The sequence below is a fragment of the Pipistrellus hanaki genome, assembly GCF_964339955.1.
Source record: "Pipistrellus hanaki genome assembly, chromosome: 16".
Classification (NCBI taxonomy): domain Eukaryota; kingdom Metazoa; phylum Chordata; class Mammalia; order Chiroptera; family Vespertilionidae; genus Pipistrellus; species Pipistrellus hanaki.
The window spans coordinates 22,315,229-22,333,249 of NC_140518.1; the positions used below are offsets into that span (position 1 = coordinate 22,315,229).

General features: G+C 36.4%; 1 protein-coding gene across 5 annotated transcripts in view; it reads left to right on the plus strand.

Annotated features, from left to right (window-relative positions):
* The window catches only part of LOC311610938 (E3 ubiquitin-protein ligase TRIM37), a 267,677-nt gene that overhangs the window by 10,215 nt on the left and 239,441 nt on the right, over nucleotides 1–18,021 (plus strand). For all 5 annotated transcript variants that reach the window (XM_084862544.1, XM_084862542.1, XM_084862540.1 and 2 more), the window contains exons 4-12: nucleotides 168–284; nucleotides 2,837–2,924; nucleotides 5,623–5,745; nucleotides 7,593–7,716; nucleotides 8,770–8,837; nucleotides 11,721–11,845; nucleotides 14,510–14,560; nucleotides 15,761–15,842; nucleotides 17,752–17,828. In XM_084862544.1, the coding sequence (XP_084718670.1) occupies nucleotides 168–284; nucleotides 2,837–2,924; nucleotides 5,623–5,745; nucleotides 7,593–7,716; nucleotides 8,770–8,837; nucleotides 11,721–11,845; nucleotides 14,510–14,560; nucleotides 15,761–15,842; nucleotides 17,752–17,828 (855 nt within the window). The remainder of the gene's footprint in view (nucleotides 1–167; nucleotides 285–2,836; nucleotides 2,925–5,622; nucleotides 5,746–7,592; nucleotides 7,717–8,769; nucleotides 8,838–11,720; nucleotides 11,846–14,509; nucleotides 14,561–15,760; nucleotides 15,843–17,751; nucleotides 17,829–18,021) is intronic.

Genomic DNA, 18,021 nt, shown 5'->3' on the forward strand with positions numbered 1-18,021 from the left:
ATTATGAAAATTATAGAAGGGGTACACATATGTCAAAAGTTTGGGAAACACTGCCCTAGTTCATAGGTTGACACTCAGTCACTGAACCACTCCAATTTGGCTAGAATGTGTTTGTCTTAGAAAATTAACTCAAATTCCTGAATTAAAAATATATATCTTCTCTCTAGTGCTCCACTCCAAATACGAGAACTAGTAAACTGTCGTTGGGCAGAAGAAGTAACACAGCAGCTTGATACTCTTCAACTCTGTAGTCTCACCAAACATGAAGAAAATGAAAAGGACAAGTATGTCCTCAATTTCTTTAAGTATTTCATATATTTTGATACATGTTATTTTAATGAAACGATTGAAAGGTGTTTTTTTGTGTGTGTTTTTTTTTTTTTTTTTAGTTTTGTAAGTAAATACAGTTTTCTTTTGATGTGGTGTGGGTATCAGTATTTGGAAAGATCTTTCTAACTCTTGATTGGCTTCTTTTATCAGAGGCTTTCATAAAAGGAGTAGAACTGCCACAGTTGCTGATGTGATAGTAATCTCTCTTATTTGCCTCTTGATGCCTACTGGCTACCCTAGGGTTTGCTGAAGATGCTTATAGGTCATTGATTAGGAATAGATCTGATAAATTCCCTATATTTTAAAGGATGTATCCTAAATCTGGTATGTGGAAATCATGCTAAATTAGCTTCCAGACCAGTCCGGCAGGGGAGGCAGTTAGGCGTCTTATCAGGCTGGCAGGGAATGGTTGGGGTAATTAGGCTGGTAGGCAAAAGCAGTTAGGGGAAGTCAGGCAGGCAGTCAGGTGAGCAGTTGGGAGCCAGCAGTCCTGGATTGTGAGCGGGACCCCAGATTGGAGAGGGTGCAGGCTGGGCTGAGGGACACTAGACCCCCACCCCGCACGTGAATTTTGTGCACTGGGCCTCTAGTATTATATGTGAGAATATAAAATGTAGACCTATTTAGGTATTAAGCTCGATGAACAGAACAAATGCAACACTGTCTCTTTTAAAGGCAAGAGAAAAACTTTTTTTTTTTAATATATATATTTTTTATTTCAGAGAGGAAGGGAGAGGGAGAGATAGAAACATCAATGATGATAGAGAATTACTGATCGCCTGCCTCCCACATGCCCCCTACTGGGAATCAAGCCAGCAACCTGGGCATGTGCCCTGACCGGGAATCGAACCATGACCTCCTTGTTTATAGATGGATGCTCAACCACTGAGTCATGCTGGTCAGGTGGCAAGAGAAAACTTTTAAAAAAAATTTATTGTGGTAAAATATACATAGCATCATTACTATCTTAACCATTTTTAAGTGTACAGTTCAGTTGTGTTAAGTATGTTCACATTGTCACACAATTGATCTCCACTAGGGCTGTCATAATAGAATAGCATAGATTGGGTGCCTTAAACAGTATTGGAGGCTGGAAGTTCAGGGTCAGGGTATTGTTTGCTTTCTGGTGAGACCTCTCTCCTTGACTTGGATATGGCTTTTTCTCTCTGTGTTCTTATGTGGCCTTTTCTCTGTTTATATAAACTTCTGGCATCTTTCTTGTCAGGACAACAGTCCTATCGGATTAGGCCTCTGCTCTTATGACCTTATTTAATATCCTTACTGTCTTTGTTTCCAAGTATAGTTACCTTAGGGCTTTCTACATAGGAATTTGGGACGGGGCAAATGCAGTTCAATTAACCATGTGCATCTTCATTCCTTTACATGTTGATCTCCAACTTAAGGGAAAATGTTATGTTTTATTTTTAAAATATATTTTTTTCTTGATTTCAGAGAGGAAGGGAGAGAGAGGGAAAGAAACATGATGAGGGAAAATCGTTGATTGGCTTCCTCCTGCATGTCCCCCACTGGGGATCAAGCCCACAATGTGTCCTCACTGGGAATCGAGCCATGACCTCCTGGTTCATAGGTCGGTGCTCAACCACTGCACAACACTGGATGGGCTATTTTATTTTTTAAAATATGGAATGCTTCATGAATTTGTGTGTCATCCTTGTGCAAGAGCCATGCTAACCTCTTTTGTATTGTTCTAATTTTAGTGTATGTGCTGCCAAAGTGAACATGGGAAAACTTTAAAATTGAGTTGATTTTTCAGAAGGATCTGGTATTACTTTGTGCAGTTAATCACATGTCTTATTGTTAGCATTGACCACATGTAGAAAAAGTGTATGTGCATGCATACATGCTCATGTAGATACAAATACCGTACATAATCTGATTTGTCCAAAAATGTAGTAGCAGGCTAAAATTTACCATCTGTAGCAGTGGTTTTCAGTTGGTGTGTCGCAAGAATTTTTAAAATGTGCAGTATCTGACTCTAGTCAGGGGCCCTGACCTTTTTCCCTTACATTGTCAAATAAAAAAATGACAACAGCTAATGTACTAGTAACAATAACTGTTCAGTATGACTGAATCAAAGTTATACCTATTTTTTCTGTCAGATCAGCAAAAAAGAAATTTTTTGGTGTGCTGCAGAATTTTAGTAGTTTGTGTATCATGAGATGAAAAGGGTTGGAAATTTCAAATCTATAGTAATATTAGGAAATGATGTTATATTTGTACTTTATTCAAAAACTAGTCTGCATTTTTCATGTGATTTTAAGTTCTTATAGATTAATGAAAACACTGTTTTAAGAAAATTGTGTTCCAATGTAATTCTTTAGCTTAATTTGCAAAAGAAACTATGGAATACATTTTATATTGTTTCCTCAGATATAATTGTTTAAAATTGACCAACCTGTTTACTCAAACTTAGGAATTTGTTGAGGTATTTATTTTCCAATTTTAGTTTAATTTATAAACTGTATTTTCTTTTCATAATATATAGATGTGAAAATCATCATGAAAAACTTAGTGTATTTTGCTGGACTTGTAAGAAATGTATCTGCCATCAATGTGCACTTTGGGGAGGAATGGTGAGCAGAACAAATTATTTTTACTTAGAGACTAGAAAGCACTGAAATACTTATTTGATTTAGTTAAAAAATAATATTTTACTTTGTTTATAGAATGAAAATTAAATGATTTTTCTTTACAGAAGAAGGTATCATTCCTTCTGTTATGCCAGAAAAACTGCATTTGTGGGAGATTTTGATATGGGATATATACCTCCTACATAAATATTTTTTTTAATTATAAAATGTATATATTCATCTGTAGATCTTTAGTTGTAGGATCAAGGTCTTTTTAAATTATATTATTTTATTAAAGTTCAGTTGATCTCATGTCCTGGTCATAATTTTTCAATTTTGGTTTATTTAAAATGGAACAACACTTTGTGAAAATATGAATGTAAACTTCTAGATCTTATGATTTATTTTCTAAGTAACTAAATTTTTTTTAACTTTCTAAAAATTTTCATTTTTTCCAGTCTAATTCAGTGTAGTTTTTTAGTTATCTACCTTTATCAAGTCTAAAACATTCAAGTTTTTCTAGAAATAGCTTTTTATTTTATATTTGTGTCCTTTTTTTAAATTAATATTGAATTATATATTTACAATCCTATATAATAAAGACATAATATGCAAATTAACCCTCATGCCCTCACAAGGTGGCTGCCTACAACCAGGCCGGCAGGGGCGTTAGTGAGGGATGACCAAACTACTGAACAGGCTGTGTGGGGCAACCAGGCTGGTGGGTTGGGGGCAGTTTGTGGCAACTAGGCTGGTAGGGCAGGCAGTTGGGGGCTACCACGCAGTTACGGGGTCAGTTAGGGGTGATCAGGCCAACACTCAGAGGCAGTGAGGTGTGATCAGTCTGGCAGGGGAGGTAGTTAGGGGCAACCAGGCAGGCAGGCAGGTGAGTGATTAGGAGCCAGCAGTACAGGATTGTGAGAGGGATGTCCGACTACCCCGCACCCCCCTGTGCACAAATTTTGTGCACCAGGCCTCTAGTAATAAGTACAATGGGCATAAATAGTTTGAAAATAAACAGTAGATTCTTGGTGAGAACAGTTAGTCATAGTGGGAGCAGACATCTAGAGGTGTCTGTTAGCAATGAGAATTAATCATTCTTAGGTCATTAGTTTGCACATTTTTGGGAAAGAATGCCAGGCAAGTTGGTTAAGTAGAACTCAATTGAGATTTTTCTGTTAGTATTTGTTTTGTTTTAATGTATTTTTATTGATTTCAGAGAGAGAGAGAGAGAAATAGAGAGAGATCAATGATGAGAGAGAATCATTGGTTGGCTACCTCCTGCACGCTCCCTACTACAACCTGAGCATGTGCCCTTGACCAGAATTGAACCTGGGACCCTTCAGTCCACAGGTAGATGCTCTATCCACTAAGCCAACCCAGCTAGAGCTTTTCTGTTGGTACTTGAATACTCCTGTGCCAACTAGAAAAAATTTATGTCCCACAACTTAATACTTTAAATAATTTTTTGTAAGAAACAATGGAAACAGTATTTTTCATAATTTCAGTGGACATGCAAAAATCCATGTTATTTTTTCCTTAGAGACCATGACTGAGTGCTTTGGTCTCTGAGACAGTTCTCTCTTCTTTCTTTTTAAAAATACGTTTTTATTGATTTTAAAGAGAGAGGAAGGAGGAGAGAGATAGAAACATCGATAAGACAGAAACATAGATCAGCTGTCTCCTGCATGCCCTCTACTTTGGATCGAGCCATCACCTGGGCATGTACCCTGACTGGGAATCGAACCAGTGGCCTCTTGGTGCATGGCCTGAGGCTCAACCAATTGAGCCATATGTGCTAGGAAAATAAGACAATTCTAATAAGAACTTTCCTGTTACAGAAAATTCCTTATAAAGAAATTTAAGTTCTACTTACCAATCCAGAGATTGTGATAAATTATAATACCTAAATTGGATAGGAAATTGATTTTAGGCTGTTAGCTTTAAAAAATTGTTCTTTGAATACAACTGGATTTGTAAGGCTAAATTGCATGGGCCTTCTGTCTCTGCAGTAACTCTTTGTGGCCTGAAGAATGGGTTTATTGCTTTTGCTAATAGTGTGCCATGGATCTTTTCCTCAAATGTCTTTCTAATTTATTCAGTTATGTTAGAGAGTGGGTATTCAGTGATTAACAAGATAGATATAAAATAACTAGTTATGTACTCAATTGTTGTAATAGATATTATTATAGGAATAAGTATACAGTCTGATGAGAATGGATAACTGGGACCTGATCCTCTCATCCTGAACTAATCCAAAGGATGAGTAGGAGTTAAAAGGTGAAGAGTTTGGGAGGGAAGATGAAGGACAATTATTTTTGAATAAGTAGGAGTTACTTTTGCAAAGGCCTCATGGGAGGACAGAAGGGTAGTGCTGATCAAGAGAAGAGTGACAAATGAGGTTGTGTCAGCTGCTTTGAGCCATAATTAAGGATCTTGATTCTTTCTAATGAGTGAAGATTTCTACATCAGTGTAAACATTTTGCTTAATATCTTTATCCACAATTGAATTTTTTACATGGGCCAAGTGACTTTAAGCAAGCTGTGACTTATTTTAACAAAGTAAAGGCAGCCTAAAAAAATAAAATTCGTTTGGAAATATTTGCCAGTATATTAGTGTTCATAGTGTGTTAATAAAGGAATGTAAATACAGATGAGATATATGAAAATGTTTTAAAAGTTATTTTATTAATTTAAATAGCACGGTGGACATACTTTTAAACCTTTGGCGGAAATTTATGAGCAGCATGTTACAAAAGTGAACGAAGAGGTAGCTAAACTTCGTCGGCGTCTCATGGAACTCATCAGCCTAGTTCAAGAAGTGGTAAGACTAAAAGCTCATTATCCTTTTTATAGTCTATACTATGTAATATATATATTTATAATATAAATCATGTTGAAATTAAGGTTTAAAATAATTTTAGACATATATATTTTTAAATATTTTTTTTGTTGATTTGAGAGAGAAAGTGAGAGGAAGAGAGGTAGAGAAACATCAATGATGAGAGAAAGTCATTGATCAGCTGCCTCCTTCCTGCATACATGACACAGAGGATCAAGTCTGTAACCTGGGCATGTACCCTGACCGGAATTGAATCATAAACTACTAGGTCATAGGTCAGTGTTCAGCCACTGAGCCATGCCAGCTGGGCAAAATTTGAAAATTTGATATAAATATTTATAGTGAAGTCTCACCAACTTCACACTAGCCAAAGAATTAAGGTCTAAACCCCTGGCCTGTTCTGTAGTTGGAGCCAGAGAATTGTCTCTTATGCAGAAATAGAGAATCAGTGAGTTAATAAATAAGCCTGTTTTGTTATATACTCAATATTGACTTTTAGAAAGTCATTAAATTATTCATTCTTTGGAACCCCAGCTTTTGGGGTTTCTGCTACGAAGGAATGAATTATTTCTGATGTCCTGAATTAGAACTTTGCAGAATTAAAAGCATAATATTTAACAATACTCTTTAGATGCTATATGGGTCAAACATTTTGGTGAGCTATTTACCATTTATAATATTTCTATTGAAAAATTCATTAAGCTTCAAACATTTAAATACTATATATACTTTTGGGATATATTTTGTTTAAAGTTACCAGATCCTAACTTAAGATGTCATCTTTATCCCCCTTCAGGAATAAAGTTTCAGATCATTATAATTTTTTTTATACAGAAAGAAATATTTTTGAATTGTATGTATGCTATCTACAAAATCATTTGACCTTTACCTTTTTTTTTTTTTTTTTTCCAATTTTTCTCTTGGCAATATTATAATGTCATTAGAAAGAATATTCTAGGTTGAGATTTTTACTGCTTGTCTTTATAATAATAGTAAGTATAGGAAATGCTGCTTCTGTTAAAAATCTATATGTACTCCACAATCTTTGAAAATCCATTTTTTTCTTCTAAAAAAAAGAAAAACTTTGTAGATGTGGTTTTAAAATTTTTTAAATTATTTTAGGGTTTTGCACTATGTGAAATGGCTTTAGTAAACTTTTGGTTTGAAATGATTTTTTTATCAGAGATATAATTGGGGCTTTGAGTATGTGTTCTGTATGTTACCTAAACCAATTTTTGTAATTACATACCTAGTCTACGGCCATACCACCCTGAACGCGCCCGATCTCGTCTGTAATTACATACCTATCTCTTATTTATACATTATTTATTTATTATTTATGTTTTATTTCTTTTTAAATATTTTTATTGATTTCAGAGAGGAAGGGAGAGGGAGAGAGGGATAGAAACATCAATGATGAGATCATCAGTCAGCTGCCTCCTGCTTGGTTCATAGGTTGATGCTCAACCACTGAGCCACACCAGCCCAGCTTTGTTTAATTTTAAGAAATATTTTTCCTGATTCAATTCACTCTATAGTGTTTTTAAGGTCATGATCTTCCTATGATATATAAATAATTAAAAAGGATTATTAGCTTACGTTTTTTAATCTTTATTTTTTTGTTGTAATCTTCACCTGAGGATATGTTTATTGATTTTACAGGGAGTGTGTGTGTAGGGCGGGGGGGACAGAGAGAGAGACAGAGACATCTTGTGAGAGAGAAAAATCAATTGGTTGCCTATCATATGTGCCCCAACTGTGTAATGAACCCCAAACCTAGGTGTGTGCTCTGACTGGGATTCGAACCTGCTACCTTGTTTATTTTCTAGGAAAGAAACGTAGAAGCTGTAAGAAATGCAAAAGATGAGCGTGTTCGGGAAATTAGGAATGCAGTGGAGATGATGATTGCACGGCTAGATACACAGCTGAAGAATAAGCTTATAACACTGATGGGTGAGTGTTTTTCTATGCAACTGGAGTAACTGGGGCTTCAGGTTCAATCTTTGAAGAGAAAAGGTTGGTGAATTATTTAGGCTAGGAAAAGATTAGTTTAAAAATAAAAGTTCCTCCTATTAAGTGTTCCTTTTATCAAAAATGTTACTCAACCCCTAGCCAGCTTGACTCAGTGGGTAAAGCATCGGTCTGCGGACTGAAGGGTTTCAGGTTCAGTTGCAGCCAAGGGCACATGCCTGGGTTGTGGGCTCAACCCCCAGTGGGAACCATGTGTGAGGCGGCTGATTAATGATTCTCTCTCATCATTGATGTTTCTCTCTCTCTCTCTTCCCTTCCTCTCTGAAATCAATAAAGAAATACATTTAACGAAAAATTTCTCCAAATGAATATAACTTGTATTAGCCTGATTGGTTATGCTTCTAGCCCTAAGGACTTTGTGATTTAGAAAGACAATGGTTTGATTAGGCAAGTATGCCTATTTTGTTAACTTTCTTTTTAACCTATGAAGCAGTTTCTCTTTTTGATACTAATTTCTATAATAATGATTCTTTTATTCCTGTGTTTTTCTAGTTTCTGGAGAACTTTTGGAGCATTCTTTTTTTTACAGGTTCTTATGTTCAAAGAACATAACCTTTTGCTGACAGTAAACATAAATATATGGCACACTTTTTTTATGCCATACTTAAGTTTTGGGGAGGAATTATTTCAGAATAGTTGACTGAGTAAAAAATTTACTATTCAAGATCAGTATAGCCCTTTTAGAAGAAGCAATAACATTAATTTCTTTACAAAGTCTATTGTCATTGTATATTTCTTAGATGACTGTAATGAACTCTAAATTACATTTTCTTTAGTTAGGATTGGTTCTAAAATCCTCTTTCAGAGCTATTAGAATCAACCTCTTAAAGCTCTGAGAAAAATTTTTAGGGTAGCTGTAATGAATAAGTTTTGCTTTCCTAAAATTTCTTGTTATTGAATGTATTTCATGAAAGTTAATTTTATTATTAAACCAATAATGAGCATGAATATTAGTGTTTTGCTATTTTTAAATAGGTCAGAAGACTTCTCTAACACAAGAAACAGAGCTATTGGAATCCTTACTTCAGGAGGTAGAGCACCAGGTAATGAAATATTAAATGCAATGAAGTCTTTACCCTTTTTTGTCCTTATGCTTTAAGATTCTTTTTAATAGAGATTATATAAGATCAAAAGATCTTGCCATCTATGGGCTATACTAGAGATTTTTATGAAGTAAGATTTAGCTGATTCTTCTCAAGTTTTCTCCATCAGGCTTGGGAACTAAATAAAATTAAGATTTATTCTGTTTTGTAAGACTGGTGCATAGCATCTAAATCTGTAAAAGATTAAAATATCTGACTTTGTGACTTAAGTGGTGCCTTTGAAATAGAATATTATTGCCAATTACCTAATATATACTATATGATTTTTATTATAAAGTTAGCATTTTTATTAAGTACATTTTAGTTAAGATTCAAAGAGTAGTCATTGTTTTAGGTATGTGGAACACAACAATGGACAAAATGGTAAAAAAAAAAAAATCTGTCCCATAGAGTTTATATTTTAATTTGCTGGTAGGTGAATGTTAAGTGTATAGTGAAAGAGCCCTAACTGGTTTGGCTCAGTTGATAGAGTGTCAGGCTGCGGACTGAAAGGTCCCAGGTTTGATTCAAGTCAGGAGCATGTACCTGGGTTGCGGGCACATCCCCAGTAGGAGGTGTGCAGGAGGCAGCTGATCAATGTTTCTCTCTCATCGATGTTTCTAACTCTCTCTTCCTCTCCCTTCCTCTCTGTAAAAAATCAATAAAATATATTTTTTAAATGTTTATAATGAATGAATAAATGTGTAGTGTTAATAACTATTTGGTATACTCGTCTTTTTTTTTTTTTTTTAAACCATGTCACTCATGCTCAGGGATCATGCTAATCTTTTCTATATTGTTCATATTTTGGTATGTGTGCTGCTGAAGAGCACAATATTAATTTGCCTTTCCTTTTTGTTAATCCTCACCCGGGGGTATTTTTTCCCATTGTTTTTTAGAAAGATGGAAGGGGAAGGTAGAGATAGAGAGGAACATCAATGTGAAAGAGACACATCAATTGGTTGCCTCCTGCATGCACCACAACCAGACTGGGGATTGAGCTTGCAACCAAGGTACCTGCCCTTGACTAGTATTGAATCCTTGACCCTTTAGTCTGTGGGCTGACACGCTAATCATTGAACCAAACCAGCTAGGGCTGCTTTTCCTTCTTAATTGCTGAGTAGTATTCTATTGTATGTTATATACCATGATTTGTTTTTTATTCAGCTGGTTATAGCTATTTGGGTTGTGCTTTTTTTTTTTTTTTTTTTTTTTTTTTGCTTTTACAAATAAAACCACAATTGATATCAGCAAATTGCAAAATAATTTTGTTCAAAAAAGAAGGCAGACATAAAATGAGTACATAATGTGTATGATTTCAGTTACATAAAACTCCAGGAAATGTGAACTTATCTATAATGTAAGAAAGCAGATAGGAGGTTGCTCAGAGGGGGAAGAAAGCAGGAGAGCTTACAAACAGGCACAAACAAATTTTGGGAGATAATGGTAAAGTTCACTATCTTGACTATGGTGATAGCTTCACAGGTGTATACATTTGTCAAAACTTAAATTACACACTTTAAATACATGCAGTTGGTCTTAATTATATATGTCAGTTATTCATCAAAAAAAGTTGTGTGTTTTTTTAAAGCATATACCTGGGTTGCTGGTTGCTTGTACAGAAGGCAATCAATCACTGTTTCTCTATCACATCAATATTTGTTTCTCTTTTTCTCCCTCACTCTCTCTCTCCCCTCCCCCCCATCCCCTTTACTCTTTATTACTCTTTCTCTAAAGTCAATAAAAACATATCCTCGGGGGATGCTTAAACAATAAAAATTTATTTTCATTGTTCTGGAGGCTGGTTTACATCAGGCTTCCCCTGAGGTCCTTCAGTTTGGCTTGTAAATGGCTGCTTCTCTGTTTTCTAAACTAGAGGCCTGGTGCATGAAATTCCTGCACTGGTAGAGTTCCTAGGCCTGGCCAGTGATCAGGCTGATTGGGGCCTTCCTTCCAGCTGCTGACTGGGACCTCCCCGCCCCCCCCCGCCCCCCCTCCCCGCTGGCTGCCAGCTGGGGCCTTCCTTCTTTCCACCCCGCCCCCTGGTGGTCAGCGCACATCATAGCAAGTGATCAAACTCCCAAGGGTCAATTTGCATATTAGGCATTTATATATACAAATACTGTTACATTCTGAGGACTTGAAGGTTGGAACTGCAACATATGAGTTTTGGGGAGACAAGTTTAGCCCTTAATAGTTTACAAAGCAGTTTCACATTCAGCTTCATGATAGTTAAACCCAGCAAAGCAAGCATAGATATTCTAATTTTACACATAAAATGACAGAGTCATATAATTAGTTTGTATCAGAACTAGAACTTAAGACTAGTTGTTTTGAATACAAAATTAATAATCTTTTAACTACCATGCTTATTTTACTAAGGTTGCATTTATCACTTTTTTACCTTTGGCTCTTTCCCAAATCAATATAGCTTAAAACTTTTTATGTGTGCATTACATCTTAATGTTTTTTCTGGTCCTTGGAATGCATTTTGAGAAATCCTATTTGAAGGCTATAGGAGTTTGTTCATTAATATACATAATGGATTTACTGTAGTAGTGTAAAGTATATTTGTAGTTTTTAAAATTGTATTTACCCTAACATATGAGGAGAGATAAATGCTTTAAAATCAATACACTTACTCCATGACAATATTGTTAGAATAGAAATAATCTAGAATCTTTGTAGATTTTTCATTCTAAAACCCACTTTGAGTCATTCTATTTTTTTAATCTAATCTTTTTCAGTATATAATCAAAACAATTTTTATTTGCTTTATTAGGGATTTTGAGGTGCCACTGAACAGTAATTTTATTTAGTCAGGAACTTTTTTTCCTCACACAGTTACGATCTTGTAGTAAAAGTGAGTTGATATCTAAGAGCTCAGAGATCCTCATGATGTTTCAGCAAGTTCATCGCAAGCCCATGGCATCCTTTGTTACCACTCCTGTTCCACCAGATTTTACCAGGTATGACAGTTTTAAAATTTCATTTTCATATTAAGTTTATGTGCAAATACATATAATTGTTTTTTAAAAACATTGTTTTTCTTTGCTTCATTTTTTTAAGGTTCTGTTTATAATGATGTGGTCTAGCAAACTTTAGTTTATGCATTTAAACTAAAAAATATTCTAGTGGACTTACACATTTTTAGTGAAAAGAGAGGATGATAGTGAATTAAGAATTGATTTCTTCTTGGAGCTTCATTTTCCATACTGTAGAGAAGAAATAACTGATCACATTTTATTTCATGTCTGTCCCTTCGTTCCTTTTCTTAAATTAAGATACAATTGAAATAATATCCTATTAGTTTCAGGTTTGAACATAATGATATAATATTTTATATACTGGGAAATGATTACCACAATTAATCTAGATTATAGTTTACATCCATCACCATACATAGAAAACATTTTTTTCCTTTAAAAAAAAAATATTTTATTGATTTTTTTATAGAGAGGAAGGGAGAAGAATAGAGAGTTAGAAACATTGATGAGAGAGAAACATCGATCAGCTGCCTCCTGCACACCCCCTACTGGGGATGTGCCCGCAACCAAGGTACATGCCCCTGACTGGAATCGAACCGCAGACCGACACTCTACCACTGAGCCAAACCGGTTTTGGCTGAACAACGTATTTTTTAAGCATGTTTAAATTACCCTGTGCTGTTAAGAGCAGTGATTCTTAACACTGGTTGTATGTTAGATTCACTTGGGATTCTTCTGGAAATTTACCACTGTTGGCCCATAACCCCAGGACATCCTATATAATAAATCCTATATAATAAAAGGCTAATATGTAAATCGACTGAAGGTCAGAACGACTGGTCTCTATGACACACACCGACCACCTAAAAATTAGTGGTTTGCACCCTAACTAGTTTGACTCAGTCGACAGAGCATCGGCCTGCGGACTGAAACATCCCAATCCAGGACGTGGGGAGTGCCGCTCTGCCAGAAGCCAGGTTCACAACTGGCAAGCACAGCTGTGGTGGGAGCCTCTCCTGCCTCTGCCAGCAGCGCTAAGGGCCCCTTGTGGGATGTCTGCCTACTGGCTTAGGCCCACTCCCCACGTCCTGGACTGGGACCTTTCAGTCCGCAGGCCGATGCTCTGTCGACTGAGTCAAACTGGTTAGGGTGCAAATCACTAATTTTTTAGGCACTATCATAGTGTAAAAATGGTATGGATAAATCTTATATCTTATTTTGGTAATCACAAATTTTCATGAAATGAACTTTAATGTATATCAGAAGATGTCAAATGACTTACGGTTTATCTTTTTGGTAAATTTATAGTGTTATATATTAAACTAGAAGCCCAGTTTAATTTGTGCACTTGCCGGGTTGGGGGGGGGGGGCGGTCCCCTCAGCTAGGCTCATGTCCTCTTGAAGTCTGGAGCCCTCAGGGGATGTCCTACTGCCATGGAGGCAGGAAAGGCTCCTGCCACCGCCACTGTGCTTGCCAGCTGTGAGCCCGGCTTCTGGCTAAGTGGAGCTCCCCCTGTGGTGGTGCACTGACCCCAGGGGGCAGTTCCTGTGTTGAGCATCTGCCCCCCTGATAGTCAATGTGTGTCATTAGTGACTGGTCGTTCCACCATTTGGTTGATTTGCATATTAGCCTTTTATTATACTAGAGGCCTGGTGCACGAAATTCATGCAGGGGCAGGGGGAGGCGGTGTCTGTACCAGTCTGTACCCTCTCCAATCTGGGACATCCCTCTCACAATCCAGGACTGCAGGCTCCCAACTGCCCGCCTGACTCTGCCTGAATGCCCCTAACTGCGTCTGCCTGCCAGCCTGATAACCCCCTAACCACTCCCCTGCCAGCCTGATCGACACCTAACGGCTCCCCGGCCAGCCCGATTGTCCCTAACTGCCTTCCCCTGTTGGCCTGGTCACCCCTAACTGCCCTTCCCTGCCAGTCTGGTAACCCCAAACAGTCCTCCCCTGCAGGCCTGGTCACCTCCAGCTGCCCTCCCCTGCCCACCCGGTCACCCCAACTGCCCTCCTAAGGTTTGCCACTTTTGTGATTATGTATTCTTATCCCATAAAATTGCGTAGGTTTATTTCCTAGTAAAAATTGTCTTTCAGAGGCAGTGGGGGGACCAGGCCTGCAGGGAAGGGCAGTTGTGGGTAATCAGGCCAGCAGGCAGGGCTGTTGGGGCTGACCTAGTAAAAATTCAATATTCCTCATAATTTGTTTTGAAGAAGGAAGTTTGGGAATTTATTGTGATGTCTTTTGTTTTTGTTGTTTCTTCTGTTTTTTAAACCTGTTTATATTGGTTCCATATTTCAGGAACCAGTTTCTTCCTTTTCCTATTTTATGAATACTGTTTTACTTGTCTCTTATACTTACTTTAATACTTAATTATATATTGCCTTGTTAAAAAAAAAAGATATTTTATAAAGTATTTGTTTAGTCCTCTTATTTCATTGCAAACATTTGATGTAATCTTCTGATGGTTTTATGAATTTATTTGATTTAATACTATTTTTAATGAGGATTAAAATTTTTCTTAGGGATTTTAATTTAATAAAAATTTTAAGATATTAAGGGACTTTGTTTTTTAACTAAATGAAATTTTAAACTTACAGAAGCCAAATAATATTAATTTGCCTTTGCTTTTTTTTTTAGTGAATTAGTACCATCTTATGATTCAGCTACTTTTGTTTTAGAGAATTTCAGGTAAGAGTTTTTGACAACTCTGGCTTTTGTATGTGCCAGGAAGGTGTTATTCCAGAGTAGGATATAGACTAATGAACTGTGACACTCAATGTTGTCTTAGATGAAACAAATTTCCTATTAGAAGCATAATGGTCATATTATTTCTTCAGGACCAATTGCTTCTCTAGTCAGGGGAAGGGAGCCATGTTTTATTCAATAGGGTCCACTAGGCCAGCGTTTCCCAAACTTTTGACATCTGTGTACCCCTTCTATAATTTTCTAACGCTGAGTTAGTACCCTTCGTTCTCATGAGAACGTAGAATTAGGCGCATCTAAGCATGGTGCAGTGCATATCCCCACCAAACTCCGGTGCAATGCGTACCCCCACCAAACTCTTCCCGTACCCCTGTGGGAAACAGTGCTAGACCTTTGAGAAGATGGGGTGAAAGAGATGATAGAGGTCAATGAGCCCCTTACCCATCCTCAGAAATAAAGTGATAAGAGTAAGTCCATTTGGGTCCATTTTCTCTGAACTCAAAGTAAGGACAAGAAGTCATTATTTTAAGCTTTGTAACTTACATGTTAAATTTTTTTTAGCCATTATTGCTTTTTCTCTAAGATTATAAATGCAGACCTTAAAACAAAAAGGTCTTAGGAATCTGTCTTCAGGGGCTGCATACCAAGAATATAAGGTCTTGCCTGGAGAGGAAAATTCCAGGAGATGATAACCATCAAAATAAGGCAAAAGGAGAATTTATACCATTTCATATATAATTTGTTTTCCTTATGGGATAATATTGTGGCCAAAATATAAACTTTCTAAGACTTTCCCCATATACATTAAGATTTAGCACATACTCTTTTTGTTTTTCCATTTTAAAAAAAGGATAATTATACTACCAGGGATATGAGGAAGAGAGACATATTTTTCTTTTTTCTTTATTGATGAAAGATTACTTGTTGAAATGGTAATTAAATTCAGGATTCTTATTTTCCCTTTTCTCTACTGTCACAGTTTTGAGGTGATCTGAAACTGAAAATACTGCTGAATATTTCGGTATTATTAAATTTTATTTCTAGATGCAACTATATATAAATTTATCCAGTGTGATTTTGACTTGATTAGCCACCTTTTACTTTGTTCATGGCTTGAAGTAACATAAGTAAAGTGGTTTGTTTTGGTTTCAATCTTTTGATTTGGTTGGTTTTCTTTTACTTTAGCACTTTGCGCCAGAGAGCAGATCCTGTTTACAGTCCACCTCTTCAAGTTTCAGGACTTTGTTGGAGATTAAAAGTTTACCCAGTAAGTTTTTCATATTTTTAATAATTCTTTTAAACACATGCTCTTTCTTTCAGGGTTCTGTAGTACACAGGTTCACTCTTTTGGTAGAGTAAGAAATTAATGACAATTAAATAATAATTTTATTGATTGTTTTACAGAGAGGAAGGGAGAAGGATAGTGAGAAACATCAATGAGAGAGACACATCAATCAGGTGCCTCCTACACACCTCTCACTGGGGGATGTGCCTATAACCAAAGTACATGCCCTTGACCAGAATAGAACCTGGGACCCTTTAATCCATAGACCGATGCTCTATTCACTGAGCCAAATCGGCTAGGGCTAAAATAATGACAGTTTTAATGTTTCTTTTAAGTTCTATTACTAATTCTACGGAAAAGTGAGTTAAATATGAACAGTATGAACCCTGACATTGCTGAATCTTATTTATTATTTGTATGAAGATTCTTATCTTCAGCCCTAACTGATTTGGCTCAGTGGATAGAGCGTCGGCTTGCTGACTGAAAGGTCCCAGGTTCGATCCCAGTCATGGGCATGTACCTTGCTTGTGGGCACATCTCCAGTAGGAGGTGTGCAAGAGGCAGCTGATCAATGTTTCTCTCTCATTGATGTTTCTAACTCTATCCCTCTCCCTTCCTCTCTGTAAAAAAATCAATTAAAAAAATATATATTTTAAGAAGATTCTTATCTTCAGAAGACATGTTTAAAATTCTTATAAGTGTTTTTAAAAATAAAATACAGAAAGCCATCAGAACACATGTATGCCAATTGTGTACTCGTACATTTCAATATGTTTCATTGATCTCTGTATTTTCTGTAAATTAGCAGCTGGATTCAGTGACATGATGAGATCATAGTTGATTCCTATGGCAAGAATATAAGTAGTAGTGTTGGTTTTTTAATCACATGATGTCTAGTTGCATCTCTTTATGATATTGGCAGCTATTGATGCTCAGTGCCTATATCTATCACTCAAAACAGTGATATTCTCATTTTATAGGTGTGTGTGTTTTTTTTTCACTTATTACCGTAGTTGTCATACTTTTATAAAGAGACTAGTGGCAAATTTTGTGCACTGGGGGAGGGTGTCCCTCAGGCTGGCCTACACCCTCTCATAATCCAGGACTGCTGGCTCCTAACCACTCACCTGCCTGCCTGCTTGATCGCCCCTAACCACTGTGCCTGCCAACCTGCTCACTCCCAACTGCCGCCCCCCACCAGCCTTCTTGCCGCCAACTGTCTCCCGCACTCCCACCCTCGCAAGCCTGATCACCCTCAACTGCCCTCTCCTCCTGGCCTAATCGCCCCTAACTGCCTCTGCCTCGGCTCCACCACCATGGCTTTGTCTGTAAGGACACCTGGAAGGTCTTCCAGTCTAATTAGCATATTACCTTTTATTAGTATAGATACTTTCCTTTATTATTTGATTAATCACTAACAGATCATTTAGGAGAGGCAGGATTCTTTCCTGTTATTTACCAGTTTCCCATATTATTCTCTGAAAGTGATTAATTAGGTTTTAAAAAAAATTATTAACTCACAGATTTAAACATATTTAATCTTTTCAAGTTAGCTTCTGTGTCACTTTGCTGTCAATCTGAACCATTTATTATTAAAAATAACACATACGGCAAAACAGCCAACAAGACACAAGAGTGCATGTTATGCCTCTCTATATCAAAGTGGCTAGAAAGGCAGCAATCAGGTGTTTTTCTTAATGTACAAAAGTTTCGAATTGTTACAGAATGAAATATTTTGTTCTTTCTATTATTTTTCTTACTGCTTCTAAATTTAGAAGTACGTCCCAATCCAAATATCATATATTAGTATATTTTTTTAATGTGGCTTAATTTAAAATGATCTGAAATTTGTATTTCTATAACTTCCTTTTTTTTTTTTTTTTTTTTTAAGGATGGAAATGGAGTTGTCCGTGGTTACTACTTATCTGTGTTTCTGGAACTCTCAGCTGGCTTGCCTGAAACTTCCAAGTAAGACGTGATTAAATAACAAACTTTAGTGTGTGTTTAAATACAAGTACATTGCTCTTTATAATTTTTTATTAACTCTTTTGTTAATAACTATTATATTTGTGAAAGTGTACATCCCAGGAATAGTATGGTGACATAGACTGGCAGTTCTCTAATTGTATGACCTCAGGACTCTTTATACTCTTAAAATTTA